This window comes from Gobius niger, assembly GCF_951799975.1.
Source record: "Gobius niger genome assembly, chromosome: 8".
Lineage (NCBI taxonomy): Eukaryota > Metazoa > Chordata > Actinopteri > Gobiiformes > Gobiidae > Gobius > Gobius niger.
In genome coordinates this window covers 14,301,077-14,315,906 of record NC_136859.1, presented here as the reverse complement: position 1 = coordinate 14,315,906, position 14,830 = coordinate 14,301,077, and the positions used below count along the sequence as shown (strand labels likewise).

At 42.8% G+C, this 14,830-nt stretch overlaps 1 protein-coding gene across 2 annotated transcripts; it reads right to left on the bottom strand.

Annotated features, from left to right (window-relative positions):
- Window positions 1–291: 291 nt before the first annotated feature.
- Window positions 292–14,646, bottom strand: tmem245 (transmembrane protein 245; the record flags this gene model as incomplete). Of its 2 annotated transcripts, XM_079562310.1 has the most annotated exons (18): window positions 292–776; window positions 3,372–3,566; window positions 4,951–5,125; window positions 5,224–5,324; window positions 5,401–5,546; window positions 6,533–6,655; window positions 6,734–6,862; window positions 6,996–7,094; window positions 7,172–7,262; window positions 7,338–7,420; window positions 8,563–8,667; window positions 9,877–9,900; window positions 11,715–11,884; window positions 12,007–12,216; window positions 12,341–12,448; window positions 12,881–12,976; window positions 13,364–13,481; window positions 13,972–14,646. In XM_079562310.1, the coding sequence occupies 18 exons, from the start codon at window positions 14,644–14,646 to the stop codon at window positions 731–733; spliced, it is 2,694 nt and encodes an 897-aa protein (XP_079418436.1). In that variant the 3' UTR covers window positions 292–730. The 2 variants fall into 2 exon arrangements, with proteins under 2 accessions (XP_079418436.1, XP_079418437.1); XM_079562311.1 differs by lacking the exon at window positions 9,877–9,900 and having other exon boundaries at window positions 13,972–14,590.
- Window positions 14,647–14,830: the final 184 nt, after the last annotated feature.

Sequence of the window (14,830 nt, the reverse complement as noted above, 5' to 3'; positions counted from 1 at the left end):
GTGAACAAATCAGAGGTAAACAAATATCCATGGACCAAATGCATCCCGCCTTGTAAAGCCCTTCTTATCCAGCCCCGCAATGCTTTTTCAAACATGTTCAGGCGATCACATTATATTTTGAGAATTATACTTGCTCAAACTTCAACCAGTCCGACGGCCCTCCAGGCAAGTTCAAAACCCCGATGTGGCCCTGGTATCAAAGCGTTTTCCCACACCTGCTTTAGATTCTTATTATTCAAATAAGTCTATGGTAAAAATGAATGGTCGAATGAACTCCGTACCACATAGCTCTTTTACCGTACCCAGCCCTAGTCGGATAAGGACAGCAGAGGTAGGGAGCACTGGCATCACACGCTCACTGTAGCTTTAGTACAGTGAAGAGTGCACTGTGGAATAACGGAGGACCTGTAGGTCAAGAACTACTTTACAGTTCACCACAAACCATAACTTACAAATTGTAGGGATTTAGGCACAAATAGGAGGCAATTAGGATCAGCTTCACTGCTAATCCCGCTCATAAAGGGTACAATTAGGACTTCTGGATTAGGATGTGCAGCTCTTACGCACGCGGGCCGCTGATGTCTTATTGCTCGGGCGAAGAACTTGTGTAGAAGACATCGTCGTCACGTACAGCCTCCGCAACGTCTTGGTCAGGTCAACCTTGTGGTGTGCGGCGGCGATGGGAGGAGTGTCGCCCTCCAAGTCAGTCGGGACAAGCGTCGGCTGTTGGTCATTCGCTGGGTTTCTTTACGACTGGAGTGGACACTGCAAACGTCCTAAACACAACACAGAGCAGGAGACTTTAGCTGCGACACATTGTGTTCTAATTTACTCTTTTTCTAAAAGGGAATGGTTTTATGTTGAGTAATCCTGCATATTTAGTCCTTTTTCACACTCAAAAAACACCCAGGGTTTATACAGGCAGAAGCATGTCAAATGTAATGTTTTTTAATGCAATATTAAAGGGGCTAGATGCAAGTTCACCATTTTATGCTCACTACTGCCACCTCAGGTCACATGTGTAACTGCACCTTCTATATTAAACTTGTGCATGACGGCACTTTGGACCTAAAGAAACACGTTTTTGAGGGACAGTGCAGGATTTTAGCGGCAGTTGTGGTGAACAGGTCTGGAACATGTAGGGGGAGGAAAATACTTAATTTTAACAGTTTTAAACTCTGTATAGTCCCTTTAAGGCCCAAACACACACCCACGACATAAAGGAAGAAGAAAAAGGCGCAGATTTAATTCCTTAACACATTGAGTGCCAAAAACGGGGGGCTCACCTTATGTGTGAATTTGGGAGCTCTGTGATGATTTTGGGAGCTCTGTGATGAACAGAACTGAAATAAATGACGATCGGCCTCATAATCGCTGACCAATGAGGTCAACATTTACTCTGTTTACTGCGGGTTGCCACTGAATCCTCGCAGTGTATTTTTGTTACAATATTTCAGCTCTATGTTCTCTTAAAACAACGTGAAACTCACACCTCATTCTCAATAGTCAATGATCTAGATCACCATTTTAGTATTCCCGATGAATTATACTGCAAAACTGTTAGATGAAACTCACACCCAGTCATAGCCTGTGTCCATAGCTGTAGTGCTACAAATATCAATTGTCTGGATTGTTGGCACTCTACAGCTAAATTCCCAAAACAGCGCGGCACTCAATGTGTTAATATTTACAAACATTTCATGAAGCAGAATTAAGAGAATTGGATGCAACAGTCAATTGCAGCCAAAACCTCAGCTGCATATGTTCTAGATCATCATTTTAGTATTCCCAATGAATTATAAGTTTAATGGTTTTGTATAGCACAATATCCCAACAGAAGTCGCCTCACAGGTCTGCACCAAACATTAAAGCAGTACTAAGTAACTTATTTACCTTAATAAATCCTTTCCGTAGTCCCTGTGGGGGTAATACAAGTGTTAATGGGATGATTGGAGGGTCTTTCATCTCCCCCTGGTGTCTCTGACCAGAAAACCATGTTTGCAACTTGACTGCCCCCGGTGCGGAGAAAGCAATACACACTAATGGAATCACGAAGAAGAAGCTAACATGCTAACGGGCAAAGCTAACTGCGGGCTAACGTCACTTTAAACAGTATTTACAGCCAAGTTTGAGTGAAAAAAAATATTTCCGTTGTATAATTGGATGCACAGTAACCCTCTCTCCCTTCGCCTTTCCTGTCAGCCTCGTATTTACTCTCCAAGACAATTAATAAATTAAAAAATCGTAACTTGCTACGACACCTGCAGTTGTGCTTATGGCCTCTAGGGGGAAGAGTTACTTAGTACTGCTAACATTAAGGCAATAAAACAGAGCAATAAATATGACAATCAAAAGTTCAGGTGAATCCAGGCAAATATAATTATACTGCAAAACTGTTTTTAATGACATCCACTATAGCTCCAAAACAGGTCAAGATAGAAGCTACCAAGCTCTTCCACGTTTTCCCTATTTAAATATGGTTACGTGAAGTGTTCCACTACAAAGTATAATTACACAAAATTAAACAATGTGGATTTTCTAAGCGGATAAAAGGGGGAACTATAATGTAAGGCGTAGTAATACCAGGAGTAGTTTGGCATCCGCACAGTAAAGTGAAGATTACTGCGCAGTAAAGTGAAGATTACTGCGCGGATTTCGAACTACTCCTGGTATTATTACGCCTTACAATATAGTTCCCCCTTTTATCCGCTTAGAAAATCCACATTGTTTAATTTTGTGTAATTATACTTTGTAGTGGAACACTTCACGTAACCATATTTAAATAGGGAAAACGTGAAAGAGCTTGGTAGCTTTTATCTTGACCTGTTTTGGAGCTATAGTGGAGAGAGGGAGAGGCTAAATGCTAACGCCGTCTGCGCTGTGTTTACGTGACTGAAGGCACGGGGGAAGACCAGACAGGTCCTAAAGAACTCGTCAAAGCTAAGGTAAGAACATATCTCAGTATGTAAAAACGGTGGCCTATTCCTTTAAGACCAGCCTTCACTCTGGTATACGAAATACAGAGAAAGCTTCTCTGAGTTTTAGAGTCCAGACATCACCAAACTTCGTCAAGCTCTCTTTCTGCTCACTATTGTTTTGCCAGAATCACGCTCTCTGCTGGTACTTTGTGTATCTACATTTTATGAAATCTTAGGTCTTAGGGGTATTTTCCTGACAACAATACCAAAGCTAAGGTGTTCTGTCGTTTTAAAATCCTGAGTAATGAATAATACAGGATCTTTTAAGGCTTAGTTGCGACTATAACTGACATTTCTACTCCATTTAGTTAATTTAGTTAATCATCACCAATATCAAAAGTCTGACTTCTGGAACGGTTTCACAGCTAGTGCTTTAAACTGTGGTTGTTTTACCTCATTTGGTGTGAGGGCCATGTGGGCTGCACTGGAGTGGGCAGAGCAGAGGAGGGGCTCATCAGCATCGACCTGTAGATGTTGGCTGCTACCACCAGGATACACAGCAGGATGGGCCCGATGATGGCCCCCTCCAAACCCAGGTAATACGCTCCTCCTGCCACTGCCAGGCCGGTCAGGTACGGGTGGCCCCCACTACGAGACAGAGACACACATGATCTATTATGCCTTTTGCAGGTTTTGGTTAGAGATGCACCGATACAGCTTTTTTGCTTCCGATACCGATACTGGGGGTTTGAGCATCTGCCGATATCTTCCAAGAAACTTCCTTAAAAGTGGCTTGAAAAGTGAATAATATCTCCATTGTGAGATTCTTGCCTTCCTACCTTACAGATCAATAACTTCAATAACCAACTTGTGCATTACAAATATGTATCATTTCATCAATGAAAATACAAACACTTAGCCGCTCCATTTTATTCTATTATGCTACTTTAGGTATTTATATCATAGTTTCTGTCCCAGCCTTGATTAGTTGCGGCATTTTGCACGGCAATCAAAAATACATCTGTGAATGTTAAAATTAAGTCAGATTCTCCAAATTCTTAGCTTCAAAATGGCATACAGCATGCCCATATTCACTTAGATTTAGATTTTGTGTTTAAGACGTTGAGAGACAAAACTGGTATCAATTCAGTATCGGATATTTGTAGCCAATATCGTATTTTTTCCACCCGCTGCGATATCCGATACCAGTATTAGAGTTTTGGTAATAATCTACACAGAGTTTTGGGAGACGTCACCTCTATACTTAGAACAGACACTTTAGAAGCTTGAAAGCAGACTCAAAGATGCGTGAGTGGGTCGAAGCACAACTCCAGGTATGTTTTTGATAAGGAACAACATAAAAGTACATTTTGCATAATATGAAATAGGGCTGCTCGATAATTGAAAAAATAATAATCACGATTATTTTAGTCATAATTGAAATCACGATTATTTAATCGATTATTTGTTGCTGTTAAAAAAAAGTATTTATTTTATTTATATATTTATTAATAAAAAAAACTATACTACTGAATATATTCTGTTTTCTGAACAGTCATAAAAGTACAAATGATTTCAAGTTTGCCTCGATTAAGGAAGCAGCGCCGCCTGATGACATCATCACACAGCACGTCTGTTTTTATGTCAGGCAAAAGCATGAGCCATGGCACGTGAAATGCGAAGGGAAAATAATCCCAGCGCCATGAAAAAAGTCTGCTTTGCAAAAAAATATAAAAATAAAAAATAAAAAAAAATGTTGAGAAAAAAACTACTTTTTTTCCCCCCATTATGCTAATTTTGTCATCGTTAGTGTAATAATCGAAATTATTATCGAATTTTGATTCATTGCACAGCCCTAATATAAAATACTGCATCATTTTCAAAAACAAAACAGATTTCAATGACTCTTTATGATTGTAGTGGGCTTAGGTCATCTAATCACTTCAAGTTTGATTTACTCATATTTTTGTTCACTCTAAACCCTTAACACACAACAGATCAATACAGAAAACTACACAGCAGCTGCTCATACCCAGAGATGTCAGAGTAAATGGCCGTGTCGACGAAGTAGGTTGGCAGCAGATGACAGACGAGCAGCAGCAGGGCTTTGACACCTTCCCCCTGAGCCAGCCACAGGTCGCACACTGCGGGCACTGCCGCCCAGTACGTCCCCAAAAACGGCACCGCGCCCAGGATGGCAGCCAGTGCTTCAGGAGGGGGAGGGCAGAAAATCAATGTTTAATGAGAGACAATGCTTGGCAGGAGCAGGTAAAACGGCTCTCTGACCCGCTGCGTGCCGACTCACCAGAGGGAATGAAAACTATGTTGATGCCAAAGATGGTGTGAGTGAGCCAAGTGTACAGGCCGTAGAAACAGGCCATTTTCAGGGACGCATCAAAAACTCCTCTGTCAAAAAAAAAGCAAGGTTACATTGACATGAGAGGGACATTTTTCAATAAGCCAGTGCAAACTAAATGTTTACCTTATGGCTTCTTCCACTGACTGGCCGATGATGTTAGAGGAGGGTCCGGGCTGGGACAGCGGCGTCAGGCTGATGACCCATTTCACTGGTTTGTAGTATTCGCCACTGGAGCTCAATAGATAGAAGAGAGTGGTCAGGAAGATCACCTGCACACAGAGAAATACATGTTATAAAGCTGGAGGATAGATTTAGGTTTGTGACTTGAGGCTGAGACCAAAAAATAGGTCCTTTCTCAGCGGGTTGCAGCCTTTGCCAAAAATAGTTATTAGTAGTTAGCCTTAAGGCAGACCTCGACGACGAAACATTACACATTGATAGTAGAAGTATGAAAAAAGGCTGTTTTGCTTTCCTAAATAAAACCTTTACTATTGCGTATTTGACCTTTGGCCTTATTTGTGCGTAATATACCTTTTAGTGACCCAGCAGCTATATGAGTGGCTAGCATGGCGCCTTTACACACATGTAAAGAAGAAAAGATTTCATTGTGACAGTGGCAACACATCTGAAAAAGGTTTGGAGAGTCGCAGGAAAAGCATGGACCTTCATGTGGAAAAAAAGTGGATATTCGTGCGTATTTGACCTTGTAGTGATCCAGTGGCAGTATGAGTGGTCAGCAGGGCATCTTTACTTTCCATCACGGTGGTCTATGATGCTCTAGGATCAATTATTTGGAAGGTTTTCACTGCAGACGGACCTTCTCACCAGAAAACCGACAAAACATTTGGTCCTGGAGCGTTGTAGAGGCAACTGTGATCGAAAGTAAAGGCGCCACTCGCACTGCCACTCGGTCACTACAAGGCTAAATACGCACGAATATCAATATATATATGTGTAAAAAGTTGCATAATGCACTTTTAACAAGGCACACAACACCAGAGAAGGTAATAATTCAGTGTAATCAACACATCAAAGACTCATTTAACATGAGACAGAGCTAGCATTATGGTTCCAGGCCTAAATGCATCTGTTTAAGAAAGTTGTTGTGTTTATGGTATTTCCTCATTTCCTCATCTTGGTGTAGCACTATGAGATTCTCTAAACAAAAAGTGTGTTACAAATAATATCCGTCATTATAGTATTGCCATTAAAATCGTCATAAAAAAGCCCAAACATAATCAGATTATGTCCGTACCAGACTCAGGACGAAGTTTAGCAGCGCTGTGCCGCTGTGAAACAACACCGTGAGGAGTGTGGTCGTCGTGGAGATGAGGAGGCCAACGTTTCTGCTCATCACCACCCAAAGAGACTCCAGGATCTGCGTGAGGGACAAAAACGAGCGCTCAGTCAGTCAAACACACACAAACCACAGGGGGACAGGGGAGCTGCGGCTTACGGAGAGGAGGGTTTCAATGTTTTCTTGTAAAAAAGAGGCGATGTCCTTCCAGTCCAATATGTCCCCCAACCAGCTGCCCTGTCTGTGCACCAGCTTCTGCCCGCGGTGACGGCCAGAGTGAGTTACATTCTGCAAAGACGGAAAGATATTGTAGTCAACATAATATCCCTTCAAAACTCTGTATTAACAGGAAAACGATAAATTCATAGTATTGTTCTTCTAATAATATCAAAATCTCTTGCACTCTCACAGCTGCAGTTACCTTGACAAACCAGGAATGGTAAAGTCTGTCCCACAGCTCCAAAACCTGCTTCTCGATGACTGCTGTGTTGTTGGCTTTTTCACCTAACATCTTATGAAGCTGCACACACAATAGAAGAGCATCATACAGTGAAAACGGCAATGCAAATATCAAATCAACAGCAATAAAACTCTTACTTTCTGCGTTATATATTCTCGACCGTGCTGATAAACGTTAGTAGCAGCCGAGTTCAGAGCCTTCTGGACCACACGAGCCTCTGGAAGCCAACTGCAGGAGGGAGAGAGGTTTACAAAAGCAACGCAAAAGCAAATGTTTAGAACAGTTTGAGGAACATGGTCGTACTTGGCCCACTCCGGATGGTTGGAGACGGTTTCGTTTATGAGGTTGCTGGTGACTTCAACAATGTGCACACTCTCATGATGCACCTGTTAATAAGGAGCAGGAAAAAGTATAACTGGTACATGTTTGACATATTCTGCACAGATTTATCTCTTCACGACAATAGTGCTGGGAAGAACATCACAAATCATATCCGGTCAAAGCTAAATCTCTTAGAGCAACATCCACTGGCAGTCGCTGTTCGTCTGTCTGCTCCAGGGCAGCTGTGGCTACATACGTATGGAGGGAATGAATAAATCATCCCTGGTAAAGCGATTAACAAATAAAATTATCTTCCTTTTCTACTTCTTTTAAAACAAAAAGTAAAACAAGAATGATGGGACTTTTGACACATTTGAAAAGACCTGTTTAAAGGCCAGCGCTCACCAGAACACAGTGTCACGGCACTTCAGACGCTTTTCTCAAACCATGCGGGGCTTTAAACACGTGATTTACACATTAATAATTGTATTTTAAGAGAAAGAGCAAACGCAGCGCTTTACTGCAGGTTAATAGCGAGTTGGCGACAGACAGAACTTTACCTGCTCCAACTCAAGCCTGAGCCCTGACGATCGTTTCTCGGTCTCCCCTGCTCTCACAAAAAATAACAGAGCCAGCTTTTTTTGCTGCTGGTCAAAGCGTCTCGGTGTGTGCTGGTCTTAAGTTTGTAAATGCATCTCAAACTCCATTTTCATTGTCTTGTTTTACTATGTTTTGTAAGAAATAGAATTCCAATTAGAACGTGCTAGTTAAAGCAGAACTAAGTAACTTTATAAATCCTTTCCATAGTCCCTCTGGAGGTAATACAAGTCGTTAATGGGATGACTGGGGGGGTCTTTCATCTCCCCCTGGTGCCTCTGGTCAGAAAACCACACCTGCAACTTCCCCGCTCCGACCCAGAGACCCCAATACACACTAATGGAATCACGAAGAAGCTAACGGACAAAGCTAACTGCGGGTTAGCGCCACTTTAGCAGTATTTACAGCCGAGATGGGGTAAAAAAAAATTGTCTCCATTGTGTCATTGGATGTACGATCTTCCTCTCTCCCTTTGTCTTTTCTATCAGCGAAACATTTACTCTCACGGACAATTAATGAGTAAAAAACACAACATGCTACGACACCTGCAGAGGCGCTCATGGACCTCAATGGGCATTACGTAGTTCTGCTTTAAATAAAGAAACATTACCATAGCGGTGAGTAACAGTGCCATCAGTAACGCCCCCATGACGAGCAGAAAGATGATGAAGATGCTGATGATTTTGTCCAGGGAGCGCTCCAACCACACGACCATCTGCCAATTACAAACAATGACAAGAAACACTGTGAGCATTCGGAAAAGCGGATGGCACATAAGAACACTCATGGAGAAACCTGGGCCCTTATTTGTAGCCGGAAAAGTGAAATTTATCAACTTTATCAATCAACAATGGTCAAGACAAGAAGACGATTTTGATGTGCTAGTGTTGAACTCAGGTTTCTCTATGCTGCTAAGCAAAATAGAAAGTAAAAATGTAAAAGGGGCTAATTTAGTGAACTAGTAAAGTGTGGTGCAAATTAGTGCAGCTGCAGCACTCACTTCCTTCTTTCAGCGTCAGTAATGAGTCGACCAATGTGTGCTGAGTGAGTTTGTCATCTTGCAAACTTAAAAAGTAAAAGAGCCATTTCATAGCAGTAGGCCGGTATCTTTGGTTTACACTGATGGCTCGGTGGCCGGAGTTTGCATGTTCTCGCTTTCCTCCACTTTCCCTCAACAATCCAAAACATGCACAGTATGCTAATCCTGCAGCTACAAGTAATCCTGACCATGAATCTAAATTATCTAAGGATATGGAGAGAGGCCGCTCACTGACAGGTTGGTCCCCTTGACATTTTCCCAAAATGCCCAACTACCAATAACATTAAAGCATGCCTTTAAAGGAATAGGCCACTGTTTTTCCATACGGAGATATGTTCTTACTATAGACTGTGGTTCTTACCTGCTTAGACGAGTTGATGCGTTGGGCCCGTTTGGGCTCCATAGAGGAGAAGAGGAGAGGCTAATTTCTAACAACATCTGGTCTTTTTGCGTGACTGAGCACACGCACAAAGACCAGACAGGTACATCAACTCGTCTAAGCTCAGGTAAGAACATAATCTCAGTATGGAAAAAACGGTGGCCTGTTCCTTTAACGTTACCCTGATCTATTGACATAAAAATTGTGTTTCTGCCTATTTCTTCTCTGCCTCTGCCCTTTATGGCCTTTTTTCTTGCATGCATTGTTGCTGGCAAAAAAACCAAATAATTCATGTGTATTTGTGACTACAAAGATTAAACTCCCAACTCAAAAAGCAGCAAAAATAATAGATAGACATTCAGAAGCGGTGAGAGGGTGATGACGGTGGATGGGTGAAGCGCAAGTCCAAGCTACTACAAGTGTGAGCCACTCCCAAACACTCATCTCCATTTGTCTCTGGTTAGGGTCAACAGTCGCTCGCTCATCATCACGCCTCACTCCTTTACCTGCTGGTTAAGCCAATGCCACAGCTTGGAGGAGGAGGAGGAGACAAACAAGACATTGTGGATATTAATGTTTGTCAAGATTTGTGCAGCAGCAGCAATCACGACAACCAGTGCAACAAGAGGAAAGTGTTTAAGGGGGTGAGGAGGAGAGCACAGCACGCTGGATCCACCTACAGGTCGTTGGGAGCATTTACAATCCCGTGATGTACAGTACCTCCATCCCAAAAGGCAGATAGAAAACATCAGGAAATGTTAGTTCAACTTCAAGTCGTGAAACTACATAACACACTGATAAGAATGTTAAATGTTTAAGCACTTCAGGATTCTAATTATGTGGGAGATTTATATTAGTATTTTCTATCACGCAAACAAACACTGGAATAAAAACAACCACACACCTTAATTTAAAACATATTCAGTCACAAAGAATTTCAAATGCATATGACAGGATGATTATTACCCTAAGGTACAGATAGAATTGTGTTACATAATATGCTCTGTGAAATGGGTAGTCTAACCCAGTGGTTCTTAAAGGTGCATTATGCAACTTTTAATCCTGAAAAAAAAGTTTAGATTTGTGCATATTTGACCCAGTGGCTGTATGAGTGGTCCGCATGGCGCCTTTACTTTCCATCACGGTGGTCTCTACAAAGCTCCAAGATCACTTCTTTTGTAGGTTTTCTGGTGAGAGGCTCTGTCAGCAGTGAAAACCTTCCAAACAATTGAACCTGGAGCGTCCTAGAAACCACTGTGATGGAAAGTAAAGGCGCAATGCTGACACTCATACAACTGCTGGGTCACTACAAGGTCAAATATGAACAAATATTACCTTTTTTTTTCCCACATAAAAAAGTTGCATAATGCGTCTTTTAAGTGCGGATCAGGACCCCCAGGGAGTCGCAAAATGATGTTCTATATTTAAGGATGTTGAACTTGATGTAATTTTGATTGATGTAATTTGTGAAATTACGCCAAATCTGAAAATATAGCAATCAAACAAATCAGATTATAAAAGACGTTTTTCACCTGAAATTATTCTAAATACTATTTCAGTTTTACAGAGTTTTGGTCCAGTGATTTTGGATCATTGAGAGACAGTTTTCCTCAATCCATTTCCCATTGAAAAGATAATCCATGAAGTTGAAGCAGATCATTCATAATAAACAAGCTTTATATAGATAATAATTTCCCCAGGCTGACTCAAAAATTAATCTCTTAACCCTCACCTGAACCGAGCACGTTTTCTCCAGTTTGGCTTTACCCAAATCTAAAAGTTTCTTGAAAAAAGCATCAAAATAGCAACAAAAATGAGAAGAAAACAAGGATCAAAACTCAACAAAAAACGCATCAAAAAGGGACCACAAAAAAGCCACAAAAACACAACAAAAAAGTGGCCAAAATGTGGCAAAAAAGCAACAAGAATGTGACAAAAAAAAAAGCAATAAAGGCGCTGCAAAAAAAGTGACAAAAACTCAACAAAAATTAGGTGGAAAAGTGACGGCAACACAGAAAAAGACCCATTTAGATCAGTTTTTTAGGTCAAAGCTATAAATCAATCATTACGCTGGCCTATAGTCTGTAAGCTCCAGTCAAGAAGCTTCTAGATTTGGGTAAAGCCGAACTGAAAAGCACTCGGTTAAAGGGGGGTAAGAGGTTAAAGGCTTAAAGTATGTTTTGTCATCTGAAACTCATCCACTGAATGAAAATGTGTGACTGTCCATACTAGACTTTACACTCATTTCTCAGTTTATGTCCTGCAGCTAAACCTGTTTTTAAAATTGCACCTTGGGGATATAAACTTTTGTTTGCTTTTTAACTGAATTTGACCAAGACATTACCTTTGTGTCAACACGCAGCAAGAACTGAGCCAGGCCTTTGATGGGCCCCGGCAGCAGCGCCTCCTCTCTCTCTCGTCCAAAACCCTCCACCACAGTCCACCAGGCGGTCAGAGTGCGCTCCGCAAAACCCTTCAGGCCAAAGTGGACCACCAGCTTCTTCAGGACATACACTAAACAAATCAGAACTCATGATCACACCGGTTTCAGAGACAGAATCTGCATACTAGTGTCCAAATCTGCAGGCCGAAAACCATCTGAACCCACTGTGTGCCATAAAGTGTAATGGTGTTACCGGCGACAGGGATGGGCAGCAGCTGCAGAATCCAGAGGTTGAGCCACACCTGGACCAGCACAATCGCCCAGACCAGAAGAATGAAGTAAATGTCGCTGGCTTTGGTCGGGCTTTTCTCCTTTTGGAACAGACTGGCCGGAAGAGACCGTGCGGGTCGAGGAAGGGGTGGGGTGGGAGGGATGTGACTCGGACCCAGAGACTCGACACCATCTTTAGATAAAACAAAACATAAGAAAACTGAGAGACTGTAGTTTATTCTATGATGAGCGGTTTAGCCACGAACCAGCTCCACCGCTCTGACACATGACAGACGTGTGCGGCGCATGTGTCTCACCTGTCCTACATGTGGCACCCGGCTCAGTTTTCGGCTGGAGATTGCTACATGAGATTGCCATGTAAATAGTGTTGGCAGCAAAGGACAACATCTGGCCCGGTAACTCCCCTGCAAAGAGGAAAAGGAAAACACATTTTGTTTTGCTACAGAATCAGCAGCAACAACGGCTCCTTTCAGTACAAGCCACGAGGGTTTGATTATATAGTCAGTTCTCTCTTCAAAAGGTTCTCAACTAGTTTCAGGGCTCCCCTTCTCCATGACAAGCCATAGTCCAAATATAATGATTCATGTTAATTCATACTGTTGCAGTTTGGCACTTTAATGCAATTGCAAGTTCTGTTGACTCAGCATTGATCATGAGCTTGACTATTTCAACTTTGTCCAGATATTTTGGCCCTGTCCTTTATAATACCCAATCTCTCTTTTTCCCCTCCTCATCTAAAATACAGTACAGGCCTTGAAAATGTGATGATGCTCCCTGAAATCCTGCATTATAACAGTGTTTGTAAGTGTGTGTTGGACGTAGAGGTGGAATCAGACCTTGGCCGGGAACAGGGGGCTTCTCCTGAGAGCCCACTATAAGGAGCGCAACCACGACCACGAATATGAACACTCTCCAAGAGCCGGTCAGTGACACTACAGAGAGAAAACAAAATAAATACATTGAGTCGACTGTTTCTCACTTCCCTGATGTGCTGTACTTCTTCTCTTAATGCTTCTGAGACATTTGGAACGCTTCATGCCTCAAAGGTCACCACTAGACTGTTACGTTACTAAAAATACAATGCTCAAGTCTTGCTCATCTTACACTTAAAGACTGCACATGTTCTTTCCTGTTTATGGACAAGTTGGGACCCCCCCACTCCCCCCAGACACATATTAAGTAATCTACCGCCGCTTTTCTGCAGGCTTTTTTTTAACATAACATGATAAAAAATGTTCTCAGAGGCATTAACTAAAGAAATACCAGAAAACAGGTCTGCACAGGTTCCAGCTCACAAACCCCTGGTGATTTCCACTCACCGATGTAGAAGAGCAGGACGGCCCAGACGGGGAGCGCGACGGCCCGCAGGTACTGCTCTGTGCTGGGGCTCCACTTAAAGCACACGGCTAATAAATAACCCACTACCACAGTGCCCACCTGAGAGAGGAGAAACATGTTACAATGGTTTAAACCAGTAAAGTTTTTCTGCCGTTTATACATATAGAAAAGGAGTCATAGGAGAATCATCAACGTGAAAATGACCCCTGTGAGTTTATGATGGTGGACCAAAATAATCCAAACCCACTATTTCAAAAGGAAGACTGTAGGGTATATGTTTGTTGAGGAAACAAGATTTTGAAAACATGTTTTACACATAGTCAGTGTGGAACATTTGACTCTTCCACCAAGTAGTCAGCTGTTTAACCAACTGTTTGGCTGGTTCATACAAAGAAATCTTTCAGAGTAATGTGATATTGCTGATATATATAGTCTCCATTTGAATAAACAACCCAGTGTCTACTTGTTACTTTATTGAAATGCCTGTGGCCAAGTTTGACACGTGACTTTACTTTGCAGTTTTGAAATCGATGTAGACTGCAGATCCAGTATAAACACACAGGTGCCCCCTGACACTGGGTTTACTCACCCACATGATGTGGAAATAGTCCAGTGCTGCCCCGACCACCCCACAGAAGTGTCCCAGGAGCACCTGCATGCCCACCACGCTCCAGAACAGGTAGAGGCCGTAGAGCAGCGGGGCCCCGGCCCCGATGACGAGCAGGACGGTCAGTCTCTGCATCACCAGGCGGCCCATGGCATCCACCCCATAGTTCACACACCACACGGGCACCAGCAGAGTGCCCAGCACTATGGGGGTGCCCGTGTCCTGCAGCCCGCTGAGCCAGGAGCGGCCGAGCCGGGCCAGCGAGTGTTTGAAGGGGTGTAGAAAAGTCCCACACAGGACAGCCCAGAGCAGCGGTCTGAGGAAGGCCTCCAAAATAAAGTAGACCAGCACTGACGCCCCGCAGCAGATGCCCACAAATATCATGGCCCCCGTGTTGTAGAAGGCCTGTTTGATGTTCTTATCAAACTTGAGGGACGACGGCTGGGTCAGCAGCTGGCTCATCATCCCGACGGCTGGCTGGACGCTCTCGGAGAAAGACACAAAGTGAGGCCGCGCAGAGTGCGGGCTCTTCGGCGAGGAAGGTGCACTGGGCTCCGGCGGCAAGTCCTCCTCGTCTGCCATGTTCAGTCCAACTCCAGTCCCACCCCTGGTGCCCACGTGAGCTGGGAAAACAAATGACGCACTGGACAAAGGCATTGTGGGTAATGTAGTTCATGTTCTGAAGTAAACGCATCTGTATAAATGACACACATTCTGGAGGCTCAGAGGCGGGTGGTTTTCATACATTTATTCAAACACTTGAGTAACTTTTTCAAGACATGTTACTTTTTAGAGTAGTTTTATCATACAGTACTTTTAGTTTCTACTTGAGTAAAATTAT